Source organism: Urocitellus parryii, chromosome 3 (genome assembly GCF_045843805.1).
Source record: "Urocitellus parryii isolate mUroPar1 chromosome 3, mUroPar1.hap1, whole genome shotgun sequence".
Taxonomy (NCBI): Eukaryota; Metazoa; Chordata; class Mammalia; order Rodentia; family Sciuridae; genus Urocitellus; species Urocitellus parryii.
In genome coordinates this window covers 103,981,093-103,995,204 of record NC_135533.1, presented here as the reverse complement: position 1 = coordinate 103,995,204, position 14,112 = coordinate 103,981,093, and the positions used below count along the sequence as shown (strand labels likewise).

General features: G+C 42.4%; 1 protein-coding gene across 1 annotated transcript in view; it reads right to left on the bottom strand.

The window, feature by feature from the left end:
• Positions 1–14,112, bottom strand: part of Abca13 (ATP binding cassette subfamily A member 13) — a 441,561-nt gene that overhangs the window by 319,045 nt on the left and 108,404 nt on the right. Inside the window, exon 24 of the mRNA XM_077796801.1 lies at positions 3,054–3,248. Coding sequence (XP_077652927.1) covers positions 3,054–3,248 — 195 coding nt within the window. The remainder of the gene's footprint in view (positions 1–3,053; positions 3,249–14,112) is intronic.

Genomic DNA, 14,112 nt, shown 5'->3' with positions numbered 1-14,112 from the left:
TTTATCTACTGTTCCACTGTAGGTACTACATGCACTCATCATCTTAAGCCTTCTAACACTTTGGGGACTGTGCATGGTAATGCTCATTTTGTGGATTAGAAAACTGAGACTCAAAGACAGGAAATGTTTCCTTAAGTCTCAGCATGGTTTAGAGCTGGGAATTAACCCAGGTTCTTTAAAAACATCAGTGCTCTTCAAGAATAGCAGAATGAATCTGACCTAACTCTCCTATGTACCTCTATGAATATACCGCAGTGAATCTTACCATTACATACATCCACAAGACACTAATCATAAAAAAGAAAAAAAAAGTTAAACAGTTTAAAAGATCAGTAAAGCAGAGGGAAGGGATCAAGGGGCAGGAAGAAGAGACTGAATTAGAGCAAATTATATTCCATGCTTTTACAATTATGTCAAAATGAATCCTAATGTTATGCCTAACTAAATAGAATCAATAAATTTTTTAAAAAATCTACTTGTGCTAACACTCTGTGCCACAATATGCATCCTACGTATTATTTGCATATTCTCCATTCTAGAATGCCAATTCCCTGGAAGCTGGACTTTACTTTCCCTGTGTTGATCACATATGTAGCTAACAGAGATATAAAAGCATATGACAATATTAGTTGCACAATAAATATGTATTGAATGAATGGTTAAATTAGCAAACACCACCTCTTTCTATAGGTGGGAAAAGTCCGAGGGAATCTCCTTCTTCCACATGTCATTTGCATACTGAAAACAGGGTTCTTTGCAGACTGAAGCAAATAACCCCAAGGTCACTATTTTATATTTCTGCTCATTAGAGTTCTGCTCCTGCCACTTAGCTGTAAGTTCTGTGGCTAAATTTGGAGGACGTGAAATCACAGTTCCTTCCTTCACTAACATTCTGCTAATAACAATGAGGTCCTGTCCATTAAGACAATAAAGTTGACTTAGGCAGGAGAAACAGCATTAGCTCTTGTCAGGTTTTATATTTGACTTTCTAATTACAGCTACAGCTAGAAGTGGCAAACAGCACCCCTGACTTGGGGTAGGAAGTGACTGGGATTTAGTCAGGGCACTTATGGATGAATGTGCACAATCAATCCAGCAAAGCATTTCTTAGAAAAGCCTTCAAGAATTCATTGTCAGACAAGTGAAACAGATAGTGTATGGGCTTGGGTGCACTGGAGTTACACTGGAACTTTCAGAAAGCTGTGTACATGGAAGGTTCCTGACAGATAAGAGCATTGTTATTAACGGTGATAACATCTGCACTGTGTCTGGAAGACTGAATCAAATCTACTATCTTATCCTCTGAAGAAATCTTGGCATGGATGATGGCCTTTGTCAAAATAATTACTTAGGTGCTCTGAAGCACTAATTTCAAATCAGAGACTTCTGGCACATAATAGAGTGGCCAGTGAAATGCTGGTGTATTGATGACCCTATATCTGCTTCCCAAAAGGCATACTGCAAAGTTGGCAGAGAGGGCTGTGGTGAGAGAATGAAGAAACTAAGTATTCATTCCACCAAGAAAGATGTGGGCTCACAAATTATGAAGACATTTAAGAAATATTCATCCTCCTCAAGGCTTTAAAATGCACTCATTCTGAAAATTAATATTTGTTCTTGGCATGTGTACACACCTGCACACTATCCAATTATCCATTGGATTTTTTTGAATGTTCTAAGGGAAGGAGACCATGAATGGATGGAACAGTGTTTCTACCTATTGCTGACCCCAAAACTCTTCTCTGTGACTTGAAACATCCACAGTAACCTTGCTATACTGCAACCCAGACATTGTAAAATATAAAATATATCCCTAAAGGGAGAACCTTGAACCAAGATCATGCCCCAAGAATGAAGGCTGAGGTTTCTGCATATATGAGTAAAGATTCAAACTGTGGAGGCCAGGAAAGTTGGGACTTTGGGAAGGAGGAACCCAAGAGCAGGAGACCCAGGCTGGTCCCAGTGGGCTGCCTGGGACCTGTAGAACTAGGGTTTGCCCTAACTCTATTGGCCTTTCCCCTTCTCAGTTCTATCCTGCAGACATTACCATCTCAGATGCTTCCCTACCCTGCCACTGTGTGCCAGGGTGTCATGGGGTAGGTGAAGAACTGGCCACACAGAGACATGGCATTGCCCATCCTGTGCAGTGCATAATAGAGGCCTCAGCCCCAGCTGTCATAGGAGTAGAGAAGCGTGAGCCATGGTATGGGAGGGCAGCACCTGATTGGGCAGCTCAGGAGTGGACCAGGATCAACCCACCTCTGCCAAACACTCCAGGAAGGTGGCCTTTGGTGAGGAGGGAAACCTGGTGCTAGGCGTCATGGTGGTTTTGTTGTTCCTTTCTTACTGATTCTATAACCTACCACCAACACTGTCCAAGAGACAGAATTCCCCATGCCCTGTCTCCAAGGTCACCCTGCAGGGTTTCCTAAACACCCCTTTATTATAAAAAAAGTTTCATTGAGCCCTAGAACCAGCAAACAGACGACACTACAGGTAGCCAAGGCTGCCACAGAGTCACATAGAGACCAACAGGTCTCATAGTAGCTGATACAGTTGGGTGTGGGCATATATAGATTTAACCAACCCAAAGACAGACAACATTAAAAAAAATGTATGTTTACTGAACAGATATGGATTTTTTGGCATTATTATCTAAACAATATTGTATCACAACTATTTACCTATCATGTCACAATAGTTATTATAAGTAGTCTAGGGATTATTTAAAGTACATAGAGCTGGAGGTGCAGCTCAGTTAAAGCACTTTTGTGGGAGGCCCTGGGTTTCATCCTCAGCACTGCAAATAAATAAATAATATTCAGGAGGACGTGTAGGTTATATGCAAATACCACACCATTTGATATAAGGGAATTGATCATCCTCAGGTTTTAGTACCTCCAGCAAGTCTTGAAGTCAATTCCCCCTTATACCTGGGGCCCAGCAGGATAGGATACCAAGGATGAGGATGACTGCATAAACTACAGTCTCATCTGCCCAGCCATGGAAGCACCTCCTCTGAAGCTTAACACATCCCAGCAGATTCTCCTTACTTTATAAATGAAAGTTCGCAGGTTCAGGTTCTGACTCATCACCACAATCAGAGGATACACTTTCGACCCGGGAAGGCCACAGAGTTCCTTCATTGCAAACAAAGATGTTTTGTCTTCAGGAAATGTCAGCAGGAGACGAAGAATCTCTTGATCACACTTTCCAGACAGAGCCATGGTAAGGGCACTGGAGAGAACCTGTTTCAAAGCAGCAGGGTCAGAAGTGACTACACCAAGTACCTTATACCTGGGGTCCAGCAGTCTCGGCTTTCTCAAGCATGATCTGCCACGGAACAGGACCCCAGGGTGCAGAAGACTCGCCTGCCTGTTAGTTGGCTTCCTATCACTGTGACAAAATGTCTCAGACTGATTTAGGTTCATGATTTGAAGTTTCAGTCCATGGTCAGTTGGCTGTGTTGCCTTTGGGCCTGTGTTAACCAGAACCTCATGCAGGGAGCAGGTGGGGGAACATAGCTGCCCAATCATGGCAGCAGGAAAACAGAGAGAGAGAGAGAGGAAGCAGCAGGCTCCTAATATCCCCTTCAGGGCCACACTCCCATGAGGTCACTTCCTCCCACTAAGTTCCACCTCTTAAAGGTTCCTCCACCTCCCGACAGCACCACAGGCTGCAGACTAAGCTCAAGTCTGAGGGATATTCAAGATCCAAAGTATGGCAGAGCTCAACCCTCCACTGTGTTTTAAACATTTGAAATGGAAATGTTTCTGAAATTGCACATCACCCTCTGACTTCTTTATAGCTTACTCTTATTTGGGGGCTGGGGAGCTCATTACAAACCTCATCTCTCTGCAGGGCTCTCCTCCTGGTAATGCCCTCACACCTACCTTTGGGTCTTTTCACTGTTAGTGATGTAAACTGATATATATTTTTTTGTTTTTTGCCTCTTCCACATTTGGATTGAAAACAGTATTCCCAGGCTTGTCTTAATTTTTTTTAAAAGTAAGAGCAATTGTGAATTTTGTGGCTATAAACATTGGGATGCATTATCACTATCATACACTGACTTTGGTGCTTAGGTAAATACCAAGGAGTGGAATAGCAACCCAATCCACAAGAGCCAGTTATGGAACCAGCCTAGTGTTCATCAGCAGATGAATGGCTGAAGAAAATGTGATGCATATACACAATGGAGTTCTACTCAGTCATAAAGAAGAGTGAAATTATGTCATTTGCCTTAAAGGGATGGAACTGGAGACCACAATGCTAAGTAAAATAATTCAGACTCAGAAAGTCAAGAGTCTAATGTTCTCTTTCATATTCAGAAGCTAGAAAGAAAAAAAATGAATTAAAAACAAGGAAAATATCATGGAAACATAAGGGAACTTCACAGAATAGACAGGGGATCACAGGGGAGGGAAGAGGGAAGGAAAAGGGAAAAATTAGTGAATAAAATCCACCAAATTATTCAATAGGTAGGTATGAATACACCATGATAAATCCCACTTTAGGCATCATCATAATGTGCTAATTAAAAATACTGTGTGTGATACATTGCTAATGAGACTGCAAATTGGTGCAACCACTCTGCAAAGCAGTATGGAAAGTCCTCAGAAAACTTGGAAAGGAACCACCCTTTGACCCAGCTATACCAATCCTCGGTTTATACCCAAAGGACTCAAAATCAGCATACAGTGACACAGCCACATCAATGTTTACAGCAGTGCAAGTCACAATAGCTCAACTATGGAATCAATCTAGGTGCCCTTCAACAGATGAATGAATGAAGAAAATATACACAGTGGAATATTATTCAGCCTTAAATAAGAATGAAATTATAGCATTTGCAGGTAAATGGATGGAGCTATAGAATTTCATGTCAAGTGAAATAAGATAAACCCCCCAAAAATAAAAGTCAAATAGTGGAATATTATTCAGCCTTAAATAAGAATGAAATTATAGCATTTGCAGGTAAATGGATGGAGCTATAGAATTTCATGTCAAGTGAAATAAGATAAACCCCCCAAAAATAAAAGTCAAATGTTTTTCTCTGATAATGGGATGCTAATCCATAATGAGAGGCAAGGGAGAATGAAGAAACTTTGGTGTGCAGAGGGGAGTGAGGGGAGGGGAAGAAACGTGGGGAGGGCAAGAACGGTGGAATGAGACAGACATTATTACCCTATATACACCTATGATTACACTACCATATTCAGCCAGAAGAAAGAGAAGTTGTGCTCCATTTGTGTACAGTGTATCAAAATGCATTCTACTGTCATGTATAACAAATTAGAACAAATAAAATAGGGTGTGTGTGTGTGTATGTGTGTGTGTGTGTGTGTGTGTGTGTGTGTGTGTGGAGAGAGAGGGAGCTCAGTAGAGGAGGGGACTGGAGAGAGAAGAGGGGAGTGAAAAGGGAATTACTAGGGAATGAAATGTAGTAAATAATGTTGAGTGCATTGTGAATATATCACAACGAATCCCACTACTATTTCTAATTATAGTACACTAATAAAACCATAATTTAAAAAAATAGAGCAAATAAACTTGGAAGGAAGAACTGAGGACAGCCTGTATTAGATTAGAATTACACCTGATTAGAATTACATCTCACTGTCAAAGGCCCTGAGGTGCGTCTTCATTTCAGCATGCCTTTCATTTAATGACTTTGTAAGACCTCCACTTAAAAAACAAAATAAAACAAAACCTGCAATTCTTGTTGTGTGTTTACACTCCCGATGGATAATATTGCTGTGAAGCTTGCAGACCAAGTGAGGTCTAAACGCATAAAACTTTTGACAAGAGCTACTTCTCGCTTTATAGGAGCCATGCCATCAGGTGGGGTTTACAAAATGCCTTCATGTGCCACAAAATGTCAAAAAGAAAAGGTCAAGTGTGTGTGTGTGTGTGTGTGTGTGTACTTCATCTACAAAGTAAGGAGAACACACAGAGAAATTTATTTTAAGTAACTGGCTCATGCAATTACAGGGGCTGCCCAGCCAAAAATCTGCGTGGGGGGGCCAGCAGACCGGGAAGCCCAGGAGGAACTGATGTTGCTGCTCAAGTCCAAAGTCTACCTATTATGGTTTGGATATGGTGTCCTCCAAAAGCTCCTCTGTTAATGCAGGAATGCCCAGAGGTGAGATGTTGGATTGTGAGAGCTATAACCGGATCAGTCCACCCTAGTTTAAAAGGACTAATTAGGTGGTATCCATAGGCAGGTGGGGCAGGGCTCCAAGAAGTGGATCACTGGGGCATACCCTAGAAGGATGCATCTTTCCTGTGGTCCTTCCCACCTTCTCTCCTCTGTGATGTGCTGCCCCCCCCACCTTGGTCCCAGAGTAATGGGCTAAACCTCTGGAAGCTTGAACCAAAATAAGCTTTTCCTCCTCTAAGTTGTTCTTGTCAGTTATTTTTGGTTACAGCAATGAAAATCGGACTAACACACCACCTAAAAACAGAAATTCTTATTCTTTGAGGGAACTTGGTATTTTTTTTTCTTGTAAGGTCTTCAACTGATTGAATGAGGCCCATCACATTTGGGAGTGTTGTCTGCTTTACTCAAAGTCTGCTGATTTAAATGTTAACCTAAAATGTTAACCTAAAAAATAACCTTCACGGGGACATTTGGAATAATATTTGCTTTCATACTTAAATAATCAATAATCCCTTTTTCATATGGGTTGTGCATGTTGCAAACACAAGTTGGCAAAGTTTTTCTTAATGCATCTGAAGGGAAGGGTGGTTCTGGGGGTAATCTTCTAGGAGTAGAATATGAGCATCCACCCCTGGCTTTAATTAAAGCGGTCCCTCTTTTGTCAGTACTACAAAATGAGCTAAGGTATGAAATTTTCCTGGGAAATGAGACTCATCCAAATCCAAAGACTTGACCCCACAGGAGTGGTTCCCAGCTTTTGTGAGCATCAACCCAAACTGGCCCAGTGAAAGTCCTTCTGTTTGCCATAGAGCCTTTGTCTTGGTCCTTGTCCAGTTTATCATGCAATGATTCCAAGACAAGGACTTGGAATTTAGTGCCACAGCACAAATATTTGTCTTGAAATTTTTTACATCTTTTTTACCAAGCAGGGAGTGCCCCACACCCTACCTTCTGGGGGATTCACAAGAGCAACAGTTTTAGCCACATACTTGCTTCTACTGCTTTTCTATGGTTTTTCAAATTTTATCATCTGTCTTTTTAAAATCCTGTGACCATTTTTCCTGGTTGAAAAGCACCTGAAGCAAGTGGGAACAGGATGAGTAAAAATAAACCTATGATAACACTGTTTTGCTTGGTTGGAAGCAAAATGTGTGATTTCTGATCGAAGCTCAACAGGCATCTTTCAACTTAAGCTGTGCTCAGACTGATTTTTGTAAATTACCAGGAACATGGATGCTGAGTTCCTGATACTTTTCCTATGGGTCCATGTTTGGCTTGGACAGCTGCAAGAAGACCAGGGTCCCAGAGAAGACGTCACCCCACCCCCATGAGCCCTGCACACCTACTCAGCAGCTTAAGATATTTGATTTATAAATGACAATCATCCCCAGGGGAGGCATTTGGCGTTTTTAGCAGGAGCTTGTTTAACAGACGTCTACTGACAGTCTAGTCCTGTTCAGAGCAGAATATGGGAGATGGTCTTGGTGTTGTCCACCTAGTGATTTTAGACTCAGAGGTACAGAGAAAATCTGAACAGGATGGTAGCTCTCAGCATCATCGTGAGGATGGAGGAAACACTCACAGTGATGCTCAATATCTAGGACTATCAGGAAGAGCTGCTCTATCAATTTAAGCTGTGTGAGCCAAGAAAACAAAATCGGGTCAAATAGGAGAAACAGTTCTTCACATTTCAAAGAGAAGTAGTGTGGCCCTCTGTTCTGCATTGCAACTGAGCTCAAATCTGCTGACATGATAAAGAGACAGGTGCAAGAGAGCAGTAGGAGAAAGGAAGGGAAAGCTCTGAGGCTGCAGAAGGACTGAAGCCACTGAGTGGAGAGCCTGTGGTAATGAATTTGGAGGAGAAACAGAAAGGCCAGTATTAGCTGGATTGACTCCATCTGATGCTGACATCAAAATTGCCAAATATCTGCAAGTCTCAGCTACATGACTAACAACTATGGTGACAACAAGATGCCAAAGGATTGTTGGGATAATTAAATGAGATACAAAGCTCTCGGGACAGAGAAGAGTACTTCTAGGTGGTCAGCAACCACCGTTCTTACTGATATGCTCTTAAGCAACTACCAGAAAAAATACAGCTTTGGCTTACAGCATATTGCAAGAAAAAGATGAATAAGAGTTAGATAGAGCCACTGATTGAGAAAGATAATTGCATTTTAGAAAAGAGAGAGGAGGTACAGCTGATTAATTCCACCTTTGTTCCAGTATTGCTAAGGAGAACCATTTTTGCACTGGATTGTATAACACTGATCTGAGGTCTGTGGGCTACCATCAAATGCTGTGCCCAGCCTTGCACTGCACCCTGACAGGTGGCCTCTAGGGCAGGGTAGCCCACTGAGACTAGAACTTGGCCGGCTGCAGTTCTAGACAGCAGCCACAGCCACCATCTGGCAACCCTCCCCACCCAGACCCCTCTGCCTCCAAGTCCAGACCCCTCTCTTCTTTCCTGTCTTCAGGAAGGGCCATGATTCTATCTATAGTTGTTTGAAGAAGTCATGGAGAAAATGAAAACAACCTCGGTTTTCTCATTTGAAATAGACTTTGGAAATTACTGACGGGTGATAATATCAGCCCTGGAACAATTCTGATTGTGGGCTAGCCAACAGCTGACATCCACATAACCAGCCCTATCAAGGTGACCAGACTCGCCAAACTCCGTCACTTCTACTTACAAGAAATAACGACGAGACTGGGAATACATTTTCTTTGAAGGGATCTCCAGAAAGAGATCAAAACTCTGTGGGTGTCCCCTCTCCCTCCCTCCTTAAGAACGATGGCAGTGGTGGAGGTAGAACAAATTTATGAAAATTGTGGAAAACACCAAGGTCCTCCAAATGCTGCTCAGATGTTTAGCATAGAAAACAAAGGGGCAGTAAACAGACCCCTTGATCACTCTCTGTTTGCGTCCTGATTCTTTGACCTCACTGTTGATTTTAAAAGAATAAAAAATTGACTTAACACAAAGAAGCAAATCACCGTTGATGTGGATGAAAGCTTAAGACACAGGAATCCAGCATAAAATGAAGAGGTGCTACCAGGACAGGGTAGAAGGGACAGCAGCCCAGGATAGATGGCAGGGCTAGCTGGGCTCCAGAGTCTGCGACTGGGATTTTAATTGGGTGGTGCTGATGTTAAAGAATGAAGCTCTGCAAGAGAGGAGCTTCTCATAGATACCCACAGCTGGTTCTCTGCAGCCAAGCAAGGGTGGAAAAGAAAATGACTTGATATCAAGGTGTCAGCCTGCCTTGGCCTCCTTCTGCTCATTCCTGCTCCTGGTCCTTTGATGCAATGTCCCAAGCCCTGTGACTCTCAGATCATTCCAGTCTGGCCTAGATGTCACGTGCTCAGGGAGGCTTCCTAGAACCACCTATTCCCATCCCTGTGATAAATGCACGTCCTAGAAATTTCCAGATTCTTCACTTACACTGTCATGATTTGTTACATATTTACTGGGTTGTTACAGAAGGTTAACTTCCCTAGAGTAGCAAATTAAGCCCCAGCTTTTGAAATCATGCCTGAAATGCAGGAAGCTCTTAAATGAATGATTAAATGAATGAATTAATTAATTAATTAAAGAAAGTTTTCTGCAATTTTTCCAGAACCTTACCACCAGTCAGGCTAACCTCACTTCAGGCACTCCCTGCAGGCCACCAACAACTTGGATTATGGATACAATGAGGTCAGTTTGCAAACTGACTAATACAACTACAGTAGAGAAGCCCAGGAAGAAAAAATAAAGAAAGGGTACCACAAATTAGATGATGCTGCTGCCCACCTAACAACCTATAAAAAACTCGTTCCCAAAGTGCTACCTCCTAACCTGACATAAAATCCCTTGCCTATGATCTGTGCATGCATGCATGCGGGTTCATGGATAGACTTATGTATAAAAGCAAATACCTTCATTAAGTATTCGAAAAGCATAAAAGCAACTTTTTATGTCCCTCCCCTTTACTTGACGGTCCACCCATTTAGATGACCACAATGAATGATACTGCCAAAAATGCAGAGGAAGATACACAAACTACCAAAAAAAAAAAAAAAATCACTGCAAAACCTTTCCATAGGGCATATCACCATTGAATTCAAGCCTCCTCAGGACATAGCCCACTCATGATAGAACTTCAGTGACACCTGGTGGCTGCTTGCTTAAGCAGGCAGCAAGCATCAAAAACACCGATGTCCAAACCTAAGATGTATCCTAAGACTTTGGATCCAAAAGGACCCCAGAAATTAGGTGATCTGATGTTTCTTTTAAAGCCATCCTAGGAAGCTACTCAAATTAATTTAGTCACTAGTCCATTTACCTGTTACAAGTTCCGGTAACTCTTAAGATTTCAAAGGAAAGCTATTCACTATTTGTATCTAAGGTTAATAATGAGCTGAGTGAAGACATTTCACCACTACTCCCTGAAATCTCATCACTCTCCTCACCTCCACTATCACTCCCAACATCTTCATGCATATGTAGTATTTACTGAGTTGAATAGATACTAGGAAAAGTTGATATTACGTGTCTTACTTACTAACTTGGTAACACTACAATTTGAATTTTAGATACAAATCTACTTCTTTCTTAATTTAGACTAACTCTTAAGGTACTCAAGGTGCATTAGCCCCCCCTCTAATTAACCATAACTGACATGCAAATAATATGTATGGGGTCCCAACTGATAGTCAATGCTAATTTTTTTTTTGTAAGCCAGTTTAATGATTCTCTATTGAATAGAGTAAGACTCCAACTGGGAATGCTGAAAAGCAACTGCAAAGGACCCCAGGGATATCTGCTGTGGCCCACGCATAATTTCCCTGCTCCCCTCTTCTGAGATAAACCACGCCTCAATGCAACCCAATATGTGTTACTCATCCTTGGGTTTCTTGCAATGGCTTTTTAATAGTTTCATCACTTTTTTCAGCTGCCTTCACCAGAGCATCTCAATCACCTTGGAGATGACATGGCCTGTCATTACTCATCTGCCTTCGCAAGTCACTACCACAGCACGCTGTCAGATTGTGCACTCCACTTAAAGGATACTGGAGTCCATTTTTAAAATATTTTCAGAAATAGGACCGAAGATGGCGGCGGGGAATGAGTGAGCCGCTCTGTGCTCCGCGCCACCGCCGCCGCAGCGTATGTTGCTGCTTCTTAAAAGAAGAAGTAAAGATCATCAAAGGACATCTGTCGACAAGGATTCAGCACCGTGTCAAGAAAAGGGCCTAGATGGAGTGAATCCGCCACGACTTCACCACGAGCAGTAAGGCTGCAGCCCCCGAGCTGCCGGGCTCCCTGGGCCCCTTCTCACTCCCCTCTCCGCCTCTCCGCTTCGCTTCTCCCCCGCCATCTCTCCTCCCACGCTCACTCCCTAAATCTAGATCTCAATCTCTTTCCCCCACCCCACCCGCTCTCTCGTGTGCCCAGTACCTGGCCCGCGTGGGCCCCGAGGCGCTGCCTCCCCTCCCCCAGCCCGCACCCCCTCCACGGGGGTCCCGAAGGCCACAGCTTTGCCGCCACCGCCGCCGCCGCTGCAGCCACCGCCGCTGCCGCCACCGCTTTCCGCGGAGCACCTTAGAACAGACTCTTAACCGAGTAAAATGGAACAGCTGATAAGATGAGTGACAATTTAAAATCTAAATGATCCAACATGGCAGCGGACGCAGAGAGATCAAGTCTCTAACCCCTTCAGGACGCGGAGAGATCAAGTCTCTAACCCCTTCAGCTGCACGGGCATAGGGAGAAGGAAACTGTCAAAATACTGTTCGCTCAGGACCACTAGGCACGGTTGAGCTGAAGTGGACCCCGGGCGAACGGTCTAGCCTTCTCAGAACACACCGAGCCCGAATTGGCTGCATTCTAGCTCAGGTTCGCCTGCTTCATGGACTCAACACTAATGATCCCACTGAAATAACTAGTCGGCCCGCCTGAACTCAAAGAGGTAAAAGCCAACTGAGCACCACAGCCAGACCCAGGGAATCAGGAGTGACGCAGGACTAGCGGTGCAGGACTCCCAGCTATTGCTATCACCAGTGCTGACAACAGGTCCCTTGCACCAGCTATCAGGGGAGTTGCTGCTACCTGAGGGCAAATAAATTCGCTGGGGGCCCTCAGCCCCAAGCCCTACAAACTTAGGGTCTGAGGGAGGCAAACAGAAAGGGTGTGCCCAGGCACCCATGAACACAGGGCTCCCAGGAGCAGCAGACCTGGCGTGTAGTCAGTATTGTGGTGAGTGTCACAGGTGAGCGGGGCCTGGCTTGAGGAACCACAAGAGAAGGCCCTAGGCACTCAGGATTAGAGACCCACACAGTCTGGGAAGAAGAGCTGAGGCACAGTGATTGGTTCCCACCTATCAAGAAGAAAAGCCTGGCCCAGTGGGCATAGCTCCACCAACTGGATGAGAAGTTAATCGAGCTATATGACTGCATTTATTATTATTATTTGTTTTTTTAATGATTATTATTAGTATTTTTTTATTTTATTTTCAATTTTTGTTGTTGATGTAGTTGTTGTTCTTTAACGTTCCTATTAATGGTTTCAATTTTTTTAAATTCTTTTTATTTTATTAGTATTACTATTATTTTTTAAACTTTAATTTCCATTTTTTTACTATCATTATAAAATTTTTTCTTTTTTTCTTTTTTTTTTTTGTTGGTTTTAAATTTTTATTTTTTTTTTCGTTTCTTCTTTCTTTCTTTTCACTTTTTTTTTCTTTTGTCTTCTCACTTCTTTCAATTTTCCTATTCCACCTTCCTTGAATTCTACCTGCCTACACTCATTCTCTTTAGTGACTTCTTCCCTCCCCTTCTAATATCTCTCCTCCCCAGTATCACACTAATTGGAGGAGGATCACAGCCACCACCTGCCCTGAAAGGGTGACTTTTCAACTATACAAGAGCAATATAATTAAATAGAGGGGGAAAATATCAAAGACACAACAATTTCACCAAGCAGAAAGAAACGCCAGCAGTATGAAACGACAAGGAAAGAAAGGACCACAGGCAATGCAGGTAAACTCAACTTTAGAAGAGGTAATAGCTGCAACAGATGGAATGTCAGATAGAGAGCTCAGGACATACATGCTTCAGATGATCTGGAGTCTCAAGGAAGACATGAGACAGCAAAATCAGACAATGAAAGATCATATTGACAAACAAATCCAGGAAATAAAAGATCAATTTCACAGGGAGATAGAGGTAATAAAAAACAAACAAATAGAAATACTAGAGATGCAGGAATCAATAAACCAACTTAAAAACTCAATTGAGAATACTACCAGCAGAGTTGATCACTTAGAAGATAGAACATCAGACAATGAAGACAGAATATTTCAACTTGAAAAGAACATAGATAGCTCAGCAAGTCTACTAAGAAACCATGAGCAGAACATTCAAGAACTATGGGATAATATCAAAACACCAAACTTAAGAGTCATTGGGATACAGGAAGGCACAGAGCTCCAAACCAAAGGATTAAGCAATCTATTCAGTGAAATAATACAAGAAAACTTCCCAGACTTGAAGAATGAGACAGAATCCCAAATCCTAGAAGCCTACAGGACGCCGAATGTGCAAAATCATAAGAGATCCACACCTAGACACATTATAATGAAGATGTCCAACATACAGAATAAGGAGAGAATTTTAAAAGCTACAAGGGAAAGGAAGCAGATTACATTTAGGGGTAAACCAATCAGGATAACAGCTGATCTCTCAACACAGACTCTAAAAGCTAGAAGATCCTGGAATAACATATTTCAAACGCTTAAAGAAAATGGATTCCAACCAAGAATCGTGTATCCGGCGAAATTAAGCTTCAGGTTAGAAGATGAAATGAAAACCTTCCACGATAAACAAAAGTTAAAAGAATTCGCAGCTAGAAAACCATCTCTTCAAAAAATCCTTGGCAAAACATTACAGGAAGAGGAAATGGAAAA